General features: G+C 35.2%; 1 protein-coding gene across 1 annotated transcript; it reads left to right on the top strand.

Annotated features, from left to right (window-relative positions):
* Positions 1-834: 834 nt before the first annotated feature.
* LOC129907208 (uncharacterized) lies at positions 835-4,111 on the top strand. The gene is made up of 2 exons (XM_055983306.1): positions 835-2,749; positions 3,185-4,111. The coding sequence occupies exon 1, from the start codon at positions 1,295-1,297 to the stop codon at positions 1,961-1,963; it is 669 nt and encodes a 222-aa protein (XP_055839281.1). The 5' UTR covers positions 835-1,294; the 3' UTR covers positions 1,964-2,749; positions 3,185-4,111.
* Positions 4,112-16,634: the final 12,523 nt, after the last annotated feature.

Below are 16,634 nucleotides of genomic sequence, written 5' to 3'. Positions count from 1 at the left end.
CGATGCCCACAGGAACCTTTTACATATTGGTGTTTCGGGACTCTTCACATTGATTCGTTAGGAGTATTGGATCTTCGGGAGCAGAAACCTTATTCGTAAACTGGTGCACGATTGCATTACGTGTTTTCGTCATCGAAAAAATACTTCTACACAGCTTATGGGAAATTTGACATCGTCTCGAGTGAATCCATCATTTGCTTTCGCCCATACAGGATGTGACTATGCTGGACCCATTACGCTTCTTTCTTCGAGAGGAAGGAAACTAACAATGTCAAAGGGGTACATTTCGCTGTTTGTCTGCATGACAACTAAGGCGCTGCACCTCGAATTGGTTTCGGACCTAACCACGGATGCATTTTTGGCTGCCCTGAAAAGATTTATCGCCAGGCGTGGTAAATGCAGCGTTATGTATTTTGATAACACTGGTCAACAAGGTTTTTGCCACAAGAACCAAAATATACTTTTATAGTAGTTTTTGGGGTGCTAAATCCGAATCTGAAGTCAGAAAAATTTGATTGGCCTTCGTTTTTGAAATATTACCGTTAGAAAATGTCAAAAAACGTAATTTTGGCTGTTTTCGAGATTATGTTTTTATGTGGTATAATTCATTATGAATAAATTTGTAGCCAACCAAATTTAACTTTTTTTGCCACAAGAATCAAAATATACTTTTCTTAAGGTTTTTGGGTTGCTGAACTCGAATCCGCAATCAGAAAAATTCTTTTAGCCTTCGTTCTTGAAATATTACCGTTATAAAATGAAAAAATAGGTTTTTTTATAACGTTTATATTTCAAGAACGGAGGCTAATAGAATTTTTCCGATTGCGGATTTGAGTTCAGCAACTCAAAAACCTTCAGAAAAGTATATTTTGGTTCTTTTGGCAAAAATTTTGTGACCAGTGACTTAAACTTTGAATTAAGTTTAGTTTCTCTTTAGCTTATTAAATGAAACTATAGATATCTCGAGCAATAAAAGAGATATCGGAAAAATTTTAACAGTTTTTGAAAGAAGAATATCTGTTCTTATAATAACCACTACAAATTTGCTTAAAATGAACTATCCCACATAAAAACAGAACCTCGAAAACAGTCAAAATGACGTTTTTTAGCATTTTATAACGGCAATATTTCAAAAACGGAGGCCAATCAAATTTTTCTGACTTCAGATTCGGATTCAGCACCCCAAAAACTACTAGAAAAGTATATTTTGGTTCTTGTGGCAAAAAAAAAGTTAAATTTTGTTGACCAGTGTAATGGTACGAACTTTCAAGGAGCAGCTCGAGTTTTATCAGAAATGTACAAATTGGTGCAATCTCACAACAAGAAGGTCGTAGAAATGTTGGCTGGCGAAAACATTGATTGGCAATTTATCCCTCCGCATAGTCCTCACTTTGGTGGACTTTGGGAAGCGGTGGTTAAATTAGTAAAACAACATCTTCGGCGCGTCGTTGGCGATAGTGTCCTTAACTTTGAAGAAATGTGTACCTTGTTAGCCCAAATCGAAGCCCTTTTGAACTCTAGACCCCTTTGTGCTTCTTCCGATTCAGATCTTGATCCATTAACGCCTTCTCGTTTCCTTATAGGTAGACCTTATACGGCGATACCCGAGCCAAGTTTTTTGGAAACACCTATCAACCGATTGGGAAGATGGGATCTACTACAAAACATGATGCAAGGTTTCTGGCAAAGGTGGCAACCCGATTACCTCACATCTTTGCAGCAGCGCCCAAAATGGAGAGAAGCCAAAAGAGATTTTGAAGTTGGTGACCTAGTCATTCTAAAAGAACCAAATCTTCCACCTTCTCAATGGCTTCTTGAAAGAGTTACCGAAGTTCATCCAGGTGAAGATGGACACGTACGAGTGGTTACATTGCGCACCAAACGTGGCACTTTCATGCGCCCCGTAACCAAACTTGCCCTCTTGCCATGTCCTGAAATTCCTTCAGCGGTGGCGGCATGTTGAGGAACGCAGCAGTTATTGTTTATGTATTTATTTTTTGTTTTGAGTTAAATAATTTTCTATTTACATTTAATTAATTTATTTTCAATTAGTTTTCAATTTAATTTATAATTTCATTTTCATTTAATTTCTTACAACATATTAATTTTTTCTACAATTGCCAAACATTTTTGCATTACCCTATGGTATGTTTCCTATGTCGGTTTTTGTTTGTAATATCATTGGTTTTGTTAAATGAGTTAATCCTCTTATCTTTGGTCTCATCATAAGCATTGTATTTTTTTGTGTATTCATTGCAAATGCAGTGCATACACATTTGCTGAAACCGTTGGTCATTGGAAAAACAAATCACCGCAATGTGAATGCAGATCAATGCTAATGGTGACGTGTGCAATGGTTTTAGCAAATGTGTATGTACCATATGAGTGATAAGAGTTTTACTCTTTCACTTTCTTAGCAACTACCAAACCAGCCGGTCGATTTTGCATAGGGAATATTCCTATGGATTTTTGTTTGTAAATTAATTGATTTGTTTAGTTTGATTTGTTGTTTAATTAAAAGATTAAATTATAACGTTTTGAAATATTTTGCGTTTGTCTTTAATTTCAATCATTCTAAAACAACACTTTTTTGAATTATCTAACCGTTTAGTAGATATTTGAGGTCCAAAAATCGAGAAAATCTTTAAAAATTCGTTTTTTGTTCTTAATTTTGTAACAAATTGAAAAATTATAATAATCAAACGCGCATGACATATTATTGTAGGAAACAGATTGCTCTACAAAAAAGGTTTTGTTAACTTTTTTTATTAATCTAACCATTTGAAAGATATTCGAGGTCAAAGTTAAACAAAAATATAAAAACTGTTTTTACTTTTCAAAATTTTCTAATTCACTGAAAAGTCATTATTATTAAATTAGTAAGATGGATTATTGTAGGAGCTTATGATCTACAAAAAAGTCCTTGGCTCAAATTGGTTGCTTTAACCGTTCAGAAGATATTCGCATCCAAACCAACGCCCACTGATTTCAATAGTTTTCTTATGGTCCCTATGCATTGCGACTTGGATGCGAATATCTTCTAAACGGTTAAAGCAACCAATTTGAGGCCAAGGACTTTTTTGTAGAACATTTAGGCCCCTACAATAATCCATCTTACTAATTTAATAATAATGACTTTTCAGTGAATTAGAAAATTTATATATATATTTAACTTCCCAACTAGGTCTACAAAAACTACAAAATAAGGCAATGAGGATTATTTTAAAATGTGCACGGCTTACTCACATAAAAGATATGTTAGAAAGGCTTAACTGGCTAAATATTACGCAGCTTATTAAATTAAATGTCTTATTATTTGTGTTTAAAATGAAAAATGATATGCTACCAAGCTATTTATGCAATAACTTAAAATATATCAGTGATTCTCAACTCTATAATCTAAGAAGCGCTCAAAATCTTAGACTTCAATATAAAGCAACTTCGCGCGCGCAGAACACAATGATGTTTAAAGGACTACAGTTATATAATAATATACCAAGTAAAATTAAATCATTAAATACTTTACAAAATTATAAAAGAGAAGTGATAAAATATTTAAAATCAGACAATGTATGAGAACTAATAAATCATAAATGAACAAAATGGCTTTTTAGCCAAAACAAAGCTCTTAAGGACTTTGCACATGAGAGCGACCAACGAATGAACGAATGGACGAACAAACGAGATTTAACACATTTCTACGACTCAATTTCAAACAAAAAATGATTCAAATTATAAGAAACCAATTGATACTAATGTTAAAATTTGCATTTTGTTTGCTGAAATAAGAAAAATTTGTAAAAACAATTTGGTAGTTACGAATTGCAGTTTGGTTGCTACGAATTGTCAAACTCTATTCGCGTTCCACATACCATCCACACTACAACGAATAAATTGTTCGCGCGCGACTTAACCTCAAAATTACTCTTGTTTTTGTTTTCTATTCTGGTCATGGCTGCGGAGAACATGAACCCAATTGACAATTCGTCGCTGTCTGCGAATTGTCATGTGAAAGATATGTCAAAATATGCGACCTTCCACAGTTCGCAGTTCGTAGTTCGTAGCTCATGTGCAAAGTCCTTTACACTCTTAAACCTCTTATTTATTTTTTACCAAAAAACTCAATTCAATACTCATATAATACATACAAAGCTAAAACAAAATCAAATTATAATAGTACAATTATTTATTATAATAAAAAAATAATTAAATGGTCCTCCTCGCGCGTCGGTTGGGAGGGGAAAGCGGGCGGGGCATAATAACAAGATTTGACCTTGAAATGCACCTCAACAGTTTTCTCAAAAAAGCTAAATTGCCTAAAAATGAACGCACAGCTACAAAAATGGTATCAAATTAAAGGGGCTCTCTACAGTCAACACCTTTTCAAAAAGATCTCTTTTAACTTGTAAATCCATCTCCTTCATGGCCAAAATGCATTGTGGAATATGTGGAACATATTAAAACGTCAAGATAGCACCCACACCAAGAAAAACTTAAAAAAATAAGTATGCAATAAATTGTTGCTAATTAGTTGCTCTTATCTTGAAATTGTTGCTCCACCCCTTCGCCCTTAAAATTGATAGAACCCCCAAATTTCCAAAATCTGAGTATGCAGAATTTAAGTGATCATTTGTTGCTAATTAGTTGCTCTAATCTTGAATTTGTTGCTCCATGATTTCACCATAAAAACGGTTGCAACGGATGCATTTTTTGTGGAGACTTTTTATCTATAATTTTTTTTTTCAAAAAACTAAAAATGCCAAATTAAAAACATGATTTTATGCTCTGCAAAAAGTTACATACAAATTTTCCATCGCTTTCCATTCCAGCCTTAAAGTCCAAAAACTAGTCAACTCTCGCCCCTAAAAACTATACAAATTGGTGTGTTTGCTATCTTGACGTCAAGATAGCACCCACACCCAGGTTAATTTAATTTTACAATTGTGGTTTCAGAAAGGGTTTATCAAGGACTGAGTAAAAGAAAAAGTAATTAACTGGGAATGCCCATTAAGTTTGTGCAGGTAGGTGCGTAATAGAAACATATCCTTAAAAAATATGCAATAATGATTTTTGGGATGATTGTTTTTAAAACAAATTACTATTTTTTCGGGTAGGTATATTGGGGAAATAACAAAACTGCATGAAAGAGTTAAAGGGAAAGTTATGAATGAAATGTTTTAGGCCAGTTCAAAAACCTTTGTGAAGCACATAAAATCTTGAATTGTATTCCCGCAACATCAGCAGCACCAGAACGAGCATTTTCACAGGCTGGAAATATAATTACAGAGGAACGATCGAGGCTGAACCCAGAAACTGTAAATAATTTGATGATTGCGAATTCAAACTTAAAGATAAATCCAATTTTTTTTTTCATATACAAGTGTCATAATTGTGCTCTTTTATTTTTATTTAAGGGGTAGAGTTTATTTGAAAGCGAAATTGCAGTAAATAAACTTCTTTATTACTCCTCTAGTGATTTCATAAAAGAAATATAATTAAATCGTTATAAGAAAATTATTATGCAAGTTTTTCTTCAAACAATGCAAAAAGTGACTTAGTCCACTTTCATAATCATGGGCACAATTGTTAACTAAATTTAATTTATTCAATTTTTTGTATCTAACATTAAGTTTTATTTATTTTTTTTTCTGTATTTTATTTAATTTTATTCTTATATGTTTTTCTTCATTTCATTATCTTGTCAAATTAATTAATTTAAATAAAACAAATGTAACTTGCTTTTGTGTACCAAACTGATTCTCTTTTTATTTATGCTACCAGAAAAACCACCCTCGAACACTATGAACATTTACTTTCCAGTTCGAGTAAGTTCGATCACATTGATCATGAACATTTTGTTCACAATCATTTTACTCGAACAGAAAAATGATCGTTTGAACTCTTTTGAAATGTAGGATTACTTACGAGTCATCATACTCGTAAACAGGAAAGCTCGAACATATTTGGATTCTGTTTGTTCGAGTTTTTTTCGAGTAAATACTCGATGTTCGTAAACAATACTCGACTCGTTTGGTTCTCTGGTACCTACCTCCTTAAGCCAGGTACGCAGATCGAGCTAAATTTTAGCCGAGATAAAAATCCCATACAAGTTATCGATAATTTGTATGGGATCCATTTTAGCTCTGCTAAAATCTTTCGATAATTTGTACGGGAGCTACAAAATAAAAATGTACATTATGTACTTCCAACAAATGACGGTAGCGGAAGAATTCTTTTTAGAATCAACGGTAGCGTCACCAGTTCCAGTAAGGCCGAACTACTTGGTGAACACCTTATACGAGCTAACCGGACATATTCAGAACACAGGCCTATAAGGAGCGGCTAAGTCAACCTCTCGTCCTTGGAGTCATCAAAGGGCCTGGGCCTCCAGGTTGGAGGCTTCTGTCATGGGGGTAACTGCCCGACCAGAAGTAGGATGTGGTTATGGAACGACAATGAGCCTCGGAAACAGACGTATTTACTGATGACGACCCTAGCAAACGTATTGAGGACAATGAATTTCGGATCTGCACGTGGAATGTTAGGTCCCTTAACAGATCTCGTGCAGCCGAACAATTAGCGGAGGCCCTCGACTGCTATAAGGCAGATATAACTGCCATCATGGCAAGAGAAAACTGAAGACCCACGATATCTACTACAGCGACTGCAACCGTCAACAGGGCACATTTGGATGTGGATTTGTCATCGGCAGACTCACCACAATCCGCATAAAGGCTAAATTCACCAACACAAGCCTGATATGTGCACACGCCCCCACGGAAGAGAAAGACGATACCACCAAAGATAATTTCTATGAGCTCCTCGAAAAAACCTACGAGAAAATCCCAAGCTACGACATTAAAATTGTCCTGGGTGATTTTAATGCAAAGCTAGGAAGATATGATATCTTTGGAAGCACAGTCGGAAAGCATAGCCTGCACGACTACACATCCGATAATGGATTCAGGCTAGTCGACTTTGCTGCGGGGCAAAATGTTGTCATAGCAAGTACGCGTTTCCCGCATCTCAAGATTCATAAAGGGACATGGAAATCTCCAGATCAATCAACCGTCAACCAGATTGACCATATTGCTATCGACGATAGACATTCCTCCAGTATTATGGACGTCCTAACGTTCCGAGGAGCCAACATTGACTCTGACCACTACCTGGTTGTAGCCAATGTACGGATGCGGATTTCCAGACCATCGCCAACAAAAGGAAATACTGTGAGGAAGTTAAACGTCGGACGACTACAATCGTAAGAGATTGCCAGTTCCTATTCCGATCGCGTCTCGAATAACCTCTTAAGAAGTCCTACGCCACCACCAGCAAGTGTAGATAATCAGTGGCAGCACTGCCAAGAAGCTATTGGAGATGCCGCCTCTGAAGTGCTGGGTTTCACAAGGCCACCACAACGAAACCCCTGGTTTGATGATGAATGCCGGCAAGCACATGCAGCTAGACAGAAAGCATACAAAGCGGCGCTGCACAGAAGGACCAGAGCTGCCAATGAGCTCTACAAGCGGTAAAGAACAGAAGAACATCGGCTTCTCAGGAGAAAAAAGAGGCAACACGAGAAAGAAGCGATCGTGGAAATAGAGGGATGCTATAACTGGAATGAAGTTCGTAAGTTTTACCAGAAGGTAAAAAGAACATCTCAGGGGTATAAACCTAGAACTGAAGCCTGCAAAGACCAACAGGGAAACATCGTAGTAGAGACGCAAACGATGCTGAGAATATGGAAAGATCACTTTTGCAATCTCTACAATGGCGATGACAAGCCAACCCCGCCCAAAGACAGATTGCACCATTCAATATCGACGATGAAGGCCAACATTTCCGTCCCCCCGACCTGGAAAAAGTGAAGGCAGTCATATCCAAGCTAAAGTCAAACAAAGCCGCCTTAGCTGACGGCCTTGCTACCGAACTATTAAAAGCAGCAGGAGATGACCTGGTGAGGAGTATGCACCTGCTCATCTGCCGAATATGGTCGGGGGAAAGCATGGCCACAGAATGGAATCTCAGCATCGTATGCCCGATCCTTAAGAAAGGAAACCCTCTAGCATGCGCCAACTACAGAGGAATCAGCCTCCTTAACATCGCCTATAAGATCCTCGCTGCCGTACTATGTGAGCATCTGAAGCCGTTCATCAACAATCTGATAGGTCTTTATCAGTGTGCCCTTAGACCAGGAAAGTCCACCATCGATCAAATATTCACATTACTGCAGATCTTGGAAAAAACCCAGGAACTTTTAGAACGGCTATTCCAGGAAGTCCAATAAATAATAAATAAGAAAATTTTATTCAACAGAAAAAAAAATTTTTGTTACATCCAACACAAAGTTGTAGCTGTTGAGTTCCTTTCAAGTACCTTAGAATCCGTTTAACTTCGTTCCAATCACTCTTAGTAGGGCAGGATACTTTTCTGCTAAGAATTGAAACAGCTGCTGCTATATCCGGCCTTGTATTTCCCGATAAGTAAAGAAGTGAGCCAATAGCTTTTCGATAAATTTCATTGTCGTCTAAAAGCTCATCATCCGTTGATGCATTTTTGAAATATTCAGTATCCAAAGGTATTTTGGATGTCTTCGCATCTGACATATTGAAGGTATCAAGTATTTTCTTTATATATTTTTCTTGGTGCATATAATATTTCCCATTTCTCTTTTCAATTTGAATTCCAAGATATAACTTCAAATTTCCCATGTCAGTAATTTCAAAATGTTTTCTAATTTCTGTAATTGTCTCTAAAATTAAATTCTTTTCTTTTGAAATAACCAGGATATCATCAACATAAACAAATATATAAATAATTTTGTCACCTTGGCCTTTTACATACAAACAACTATCAGCTTTACCCCTTCTGCATCCAAAGTTAATTAGGATCAAATTTATCTTTTGATTCCAACATCTCGCTGATTGTTTGAGACCATATATACTTCTATTCAATTTACATACCAAATTTTCTTTTCCGTTTTGTATGAATCCTGGAGGTTGTTTCAAATATATTTCATTTTCTAGGTTACCGTTTAAGAATGCAGTTTTAACATCTATGTGTTCTACTGTCATGTCATTCATTGATGCAATCGCTAAAAGGGTTCGAAGAGTCGTCTGCTTCACTACTGGGGCAAACCCCTGGTCGTAGTCCTGGCCATATTTCTGCGAGAAACCTTTCGCAACAAGTCTTGCCTTATACCTTTTTGATTCATCAGCTAATGTTTTGATCTTGAATATCCATTTACAGCTTATAGCCTTTCTACCTTTCGGTAACTCCACCAACTCCCAAGCATTGTTTCCTTGCATAGCCTGCAGTTCTTCTTCCATCGCACATACCCATTGCGCACTGTCAGAACTTTCTAATGCTTCCTTATAAGTTGTGGGTTCATCTGGGTAAGCTGTTTTATAGCCATATCTTTTAGGAGGTATGCCTTTGTTGGTTCTTGTTGATTTTCTAACATTATCTTCAGAATCAATGCCATCTTCTTCAGAATAGTAAATGCTTCCATCTTCTAATAACTGTTCTTCAAAATCAACATTATTTTCATCTTCAACAATTTCTATATTTTCAATCGCATTAGTTGTTAAGTTGTCGTTTCTTTGGTTCTTGCTGGTTAAAAGATTAATTTAAAAAGTTGTATCATCTTCATCTTTTGTCACATCAGGTAATTTGTTTAAGCTGGCATTCATTTCTTCATTAAACTTGACATCTCTGGACTTGATTACCTTGGCGGTTTCTGTATCCAACAATCTATATGCCTTTGATTCATCACATAATCCTACAAGTACATATTTTTTAGATACATCTTCCAACTTACGTCGAAGTTTTTTATTAACATAATGATATGCCACGCATCCAAATGTTCTTATATGAGTCATAGCTGGTTGTCTTTGAAAATACATTTCATAGGGAGTTTTCAGAGTAGCTTTCGATGGTAATCTATTTTGTAAATAACAAGCAGTATTTAAAGCTTCAGCCCAAAATTTTCTGTCCAGTCCAGATTGTATGAGCATACACTGTGTCATTTCCATTAGACTGCGGTTCTTTCGCTCAGCTACACCATTCTGCTGTGGACTATAAGGGGCTTTTAACTGCTGCTTAATACCTTTATTTTTAAGATAACCTTTTAACTTTGTGCTAGTGAATTCCCCACCTCTGTCAGTTCTTAGTACTTTCATTGGTCTTTCAAAATAGTTTTCAGTTTGTTGTATAAACTCTACTATTTTCTCTACAGCTTGACTCTTTTCTTTCAAAAAATAAACAGTATAGTACCTACTGTAGTCATCAATCATTGTTAAGAAATATTTGTTCCCACTTGGAGTTATTTCTCTCATAGGTCCACATAGATCTGCGTGAACAAGATCCAGGACCTTATCAGATCTGTTTGTGGATTGCTTTGGAAACTCTGGTCTTATCATTTTACCTCTCAAACAAGAATCACAATGATCAAGACAAGAACATTTAATGAGTTCAACTCCACTAATGAGATTCTTTTGCATTGCTTCTTTTATCGACCTTAAATCTCGATGACCAAATCGGCGATGAAAAGTATGAACACATTCCTTTTCAATGTGTGTTACCCTCTTTGCATGAAAATCTTCATTTAGCCTATAAAGGTTTTTATGTAAACTAGCCGTTGCATATATTTTACCATGATATGATAGTTCACAAATTTCATCTTTAAATAGAACTTGCCAACCACTTTCTACAATTTTTCTAACGGAAAGCAAATTTCCATCTAGCTCAGGGACATAAAGAACATTCTTAATAGGAATTGCATTATTCTGACATTGTAATATTCCACTGCCAGAACCATTTGCTTCGATTTTGTTCCCATTTGCTAAATAAATGCAATCGCCAGTCTTTCTATTTAAATTTCTAAAAAATGTATCATCATTGCACATATGACATGTAGCGGCAGAATCAATATACCATGCAGAATCAATTTTATTTGTACCAGTACTAAAACATAAGTCAATATCATTTTGATTGCACTCACCCACACCAGACTTCGAAGTTTCAACGGTTTTCTTGGCTTTAAAATTGGGTTTTCTTCGTTCTTGCATCTTATTTGGGCAGTTCTTTTTCAAGTGTCCGGTTCTTCCACAAGAATAGCATTTGAACTTGAAGTTTTGAGTCTTCAATGCAGCATCTTCTAATGGTCCTTTCGAAAATTTTTCACTTCTCTTCTTATATTCTTGAATCAGCTTTTCTTTGACTACTTCGAGTGTTAACTCTTCGTCATTTCTGACTTCAAGAGCAGTCACCAAAGAATTGTAGTCGTCTGGCAAACTTCCTAAGAGAAATGCAACCACAAGATGATCTGCTAATTGCTCGCCTAAGCTAACTAGAAGATCCACAATGTCCAGCATTTCACAAATGTGATCTTCCATTGTTTGTCCGTTCTGAAGCTGCAAACGACACAATTTCTTTAATAATATCACCCTATTCGAGATTGTTGACTTCTCGTGTGTTTTCTTCAGAGCTTCCCAGCATTCCTTAGCAGTATTCAATTTCCGAATATGCATCAATTGAGAATCTTCCACTGCGAGCCCGATTGTGGCACGAGCTTTCCCATCTTTTAAGGTCCAACTAGCAACAACAGGATTAGGTGCTGCATTAGCAATAACTTCCCAAAGATCTTCTTTGATTAATAACAGCTCCATTCTGTATTTCCATGTTTGATAGTTGTTGTTGTTCAGCTTCTTGAAAATCGATCTTCCTTCTTCCATCTTGAATTTTTTTTTTTTTTTTTATCTGTTAAATTTCTGAATTAATTTCTTTAATTATAATTATTGGGGTTCTGGGCCCATAACCTGTTAGAACGGCTATTCCAGGAAGTCGAATAAATAATAAATAAGAAAATTTAATTCAACAGAAAAATTAAACAAGATGTTTGTTCAACAAGAAAATATGATCGAATAATTTATAATTGAAAAATATCGAACTTCAAAATTGTTCGATATTAAAACTATAAATAAAATTAATATCAAGTGCTTTTATAGTAAAGTTTATATGTATATACAAATGGTTAAATATAAATATATACTAACAGGAACAACAAATCGATACCCACCACCTGTTCATTGATTTTCAAGCCGCGTATGACAGTATCTACAGGGATGAATTGTATAGAGCTATGTTTAGTTTTGGCATCCCTGCAACGCTCTTCCGGCTGTGCAGGATGACGATGGAGAATGCACGATTCTCCGTCGGTAAAGACCTAACCGAAGCATTTAATGTCGAAAAAGGTTTTAGACAAGGCGACGCACTGTCATGCGACTTCTTTAACATCGTCCTTGAAAGAATTATACAGAACTCAAACGTCAACACCAGAGGCACTATCTTTCAAAATTCCGTCCAGCTGCTTGCATATGCCGACGATATTGACATAATCGGAAGAACTCAAGAACTCAATGGCGCTTTTGTAAGCATCAAAACGGAAGCGGCAAAAATGGGTTTAAGGGTCAATGAGGGCAAAAACAAGTATATGCTGTCGTCAAAAAAGGACACTCAACACCGACACATTGAACAAAACGCACAGTGCGGCGACTAGTGGAAAAAAATCAAAAAAAAAAATTGCCAAAAATGTGGAGCAAGTATGCCAAATTCAAGGTAATTAGTCTGAGTGAATGAATCAACAGTTAATTTATGATAAAGTTCAATCTTCTGTCGTCAGAGATGCTTCTGAGCATCAATAAAAAAAAAAATAATGAGAGTAAGATTTTTAGTTAACGGTCAAAAGAGCATTTGTTGAAGAAAAAAAGAAGATATGATATTTTTTTTGCTAGATTCATATTCAGGAGAGAAAATATAATTATTCTAACTGCATTATTTTTTTTTGCATGTAAATTTATATTTTTTTTGAGAGTCCAAATCAAAGCTTCTCTGTGCGTGTTAAGTACTAACTTCGATAAGCTATATATTTTTGGAGGGGTCCGATGGGAAAAAAGTGTTTTTATTTAAAGAAAGTAAACAATTATACCTTTTAAAAAAAGTAAGTTTTTTTTGCAGAAGCCTGCTCTTTCTCTTGCAACAAGTGTTTGTTTACGAGTATTTTTTACATAATGTGTTCCGCTAGGGAGCTTTTTGATGCTTGTTTTTCCAACCCAACAGCCCGATTGCGTGGTGTTTTGCAGTTAATGAAGTCAAAACTAAATATGCAATCAAATTTAGAGCCTGAAAATCAAGAAATCTAAGCAAAACATTTGGTTTTTTATTTTTTCCCGAATTCCCATACATACAAGTTCCTGGATTGAATAATGTATACAAAAGTAGGCGTGGCAGGGGGCGAATAGGGTCGACACTATTTTGTATTTTTGAACTCGCCTAGATAATCAAATTTCTTCAATTTTATTCAAATTGTGCAAGCCGTTTTCTAGATATAAATATGCACACTCAGGAGTGGGCGTGGCAGGGGGTGTGGAAATTTCGCTAAAGTTTGTAAAACGTGTTGTAATAACATTTAAAAACAATTTTTTTTCCAAACTCAACTTATTTTCAAAAATTTGATTTTTTTCCAACATCTCCATACAATCGACGCACTGTGAAACGTCACCATCGACAGCCATAGCTTCGAGGTAGTAAAGGATTTCGTCTACCTAGGCTCCGCTATAAACACAGACAACAACATCAGCGCTGAAATGAAACGGAGAATTACTCTTGCCAACCGCTGCTACTTTGGTTTGAGAAGGCAATTGACCAGCAAAGCCCTCTCTCGAGCAACTAAGGTGTCCCTATACAAGACCCTTATCATCCCAGTCCTGCTATATGGTGAAGAAGCATGAACTTTAACGAAGGCGAGAGAAAAGTTCTTCGTGCGATTTTTGGTCCCGTGTGTATTGATGGTGATTGGAGAAGAAGATACAACAACGAGCTTTACGGGTTGTATAAGGACGCTAACCTAGTCAAGAGAGTGAAGGTGCAGCGCCTGAGATGGCTGGGTCACGTTGAGCGCATGGACAACAATGCCAACCCAGAGGGACGGCGCAGTAGAGGAAGACCTCGTCTGAGGTGGCGCAACCAAGTGGAAGGGGACATCAATCAACTTGGCATGCGCAACTGGAAGCAGCGAGCTAAGGATAGAGCGGGCTGGTGAAGCTTGTTGTTTGAGGCCCAAATCCACAGCGGCGCTGGTCACCCTAAGTATGTAAGTACATATGTTCCTATACAAAATAAAAAAAATCACACATATTGATTTTCTTAAGAATAATCGTGTGTGTACGCGTTGGTTTTAATTTTGGCTCCGCCCTCGAAGTTTACTTTGATGAAAATACACTATCCAAATCAGCAATACCTACAAATTAAATTCGTTACTACACGGAGTAGGTTTTAAAAAAGATTTTATTTCTAAGATTGAGCACCAAGATGAACAATACTCACTGGATACCAAATTGAACATAAAGTCTTAATACTCTGGAGAGTACTATTTATACAAAGATTTCCTTTGTTCTTACTTATGACTAATTACATCTTAAAACTACGAAACCATATGTTGATGGTGATCTCATCGGGATTCTGGATAAGGTGCAATATGATCCCGTGAACGTGCTTAGTAGGCTGTTTGCGATTTCTACATCTTTGGCACGATTTCAATTACCGATTCTGTGTAATTATGACTCCTTAACTCCCCTCTTTCTTTAGGAAGAACGTCCCGCTTCTTCTTCAAGACGTTTCGTCAGAAGTATGACTTGTTTGTTTATATTGTCGAACATGATCTCATCTTGGTTTCTTCTTTTACTAAGTTTCTTAAGATATAGTAATTTAATATACTTATTTAAAATAACACATGTTGTGACAATAATTATGACTAATAGAAATATGGAAAATGGATGGTTTTCAATATGTTTTGTTAATTTCGACATTAAATTTATATTTTCAAACTTCAGATCTTTATTGTCTGAATCCATATATTTTGTAATTATATAATTGTTAATATGAGTCGTTCTTATGTAATTCCAAATTTTTGAAGTTGGATTTTCGTATGTTATGTTATCTATAATAGTTTTGTTTTCAAAAATTATTAAATAAACTCCTTCTATAGAGTTGTTATCTACAGTATGGTTACCTGACAACAAAATGGCACCATCTTTAATTATTTCTATATTTTTATTCTTTTCTTTAATTTTAGTACAATTTCCATTTTCTTTATTTAAAATTTTAGACAAACAAGATTTTTTTCCAAGTCAATTTACAAAATGTATTTCTTAATTCCATTTTACAATTTTCAACATTTAAAAATGTATTATTACATTTGATTATTTCTTTATTTATTTCCAATTTACCATCCTTCTTACTTATAGCTCTAGTTTCATAAAGTTTACAATTTCTTTGGATTATTGGGTATTTTATATATATAACTATCGCATCTTTATTTTGTAATATTTTAAATTTTGATATGTCCATAAGGTCAGTCAATGTTATAGTTTCGTGTTCGTGATTTATTATTTGTTGTATGTCTTTAATATTTAAAATGGCTGTATTTAAAATTCTAGCTTTGGCTAACGTAATTGTCTGAATTGTATTCTGTAGTTCAGTTATTATAAATTTATTTATTTGTTTAGCAATTCTCGATTTTGAATCACTTTTAGTCATTACAGCTATCTGTTTTAGTTCGTCAATAGTCTTAAATGTTTCTGAGTTGATCATAAATTGCTTATTATTGTTTTCTATTAGTTCTGAAAGTTTGTTTGTTACAAATACATGGTCATCGTGGTCTGGTGTTCCAGCTATCCACTTCCATAAGGTTCCTAATTCATTGATACCTCTTCTTTTCCTAATATCCTTAATTTCTAACTGACTTAATAAGATTTCGATATGATCAATATCTACATCTTCATTCATTATGTAAACAGAAGAGTTACGTGAGTTAATTGTTTTGTAGCCTGATTTTTTGTTTAATATATTTCTTTTCGTCTCTAAAATAGTTTTGTAATATGTTAAGTTAATAACATGAAAAATATCTCCGTAATTTTCGTAAATGACTGCGTCTCCGTTCTCTATTAACACGTAGTCTTCCCTAGTGTAGTCAATTATCTCACATGATGCAATAGCGATGATTGCCGTTAATACTAAGATCAAGATATTCATTTTCTGAAATGAAAATTAAGTTTTAATATTATCCTTATGTATAATTCTATTATTTTTGTGAATAACTATATTCCTTCCTAAGTCTTCTTTAACTTTTTGTTTTTTATATCTAGGTAAAAGCTTATTCCTACAACCTGCTATTTTCTCGTAAACTATTTGGTTTCGTCTATATTCTTTGGTATTCCTCTTTTTGTTATGGGTCTGAAGCATTTTTCCTTGTGCTTCTGAAAGTCTATTTGGTATATTTTCATGTGTTTTCTTGTTATACAATATTTCGTAAGGTTTTTCGTTTGTCACTGAATGTATCGTTTTATTATATTGGTGGGCTGCTCTAAATATTGACTCTAAGTCACTTATTAAACTAAATTCCTGTTTTAGACATCTAGCTATTTCGATTAAAGTTGAATGAACTCTTTCAACTTGTCCATTCGTGGAACTGTGATGGGGATCGCAATAATAAATAATTATTCCTAATCTTTGCATTAGGGTTTTGAATTGGGGTGTGGAAAAACCTGGTTCGTTGTCAACTGTAATATGCTTTG

The sequence above is a fragment of the Episyrphus balteatus genome, chromosome 1 (assembly GCF_945859705.1).
Source record: "Episyrphus balteatus chromosome 1, idEpiBalt1.1, whole genome shotgun sequence".
Lineage (NCBI taxonomy): Eukaryota > Metazoa > Arthropoda > Insecta > Diptera > Syrphidae > Episyrphus > Episyrphus balteatus.
This window is presented reverse-complemented; position numbering and strand designations above follow the sequence as displayed.

What these genes read in the sequence shown, in the direction of transcription:
- LOC129907208 (XM_055983306.1), top strand. Translation starts at nt 1,295, where the DNA reads ATGTACAAATTGGTGCAATCTCACAACAAGAAGGTCGTAGAAATGTTG.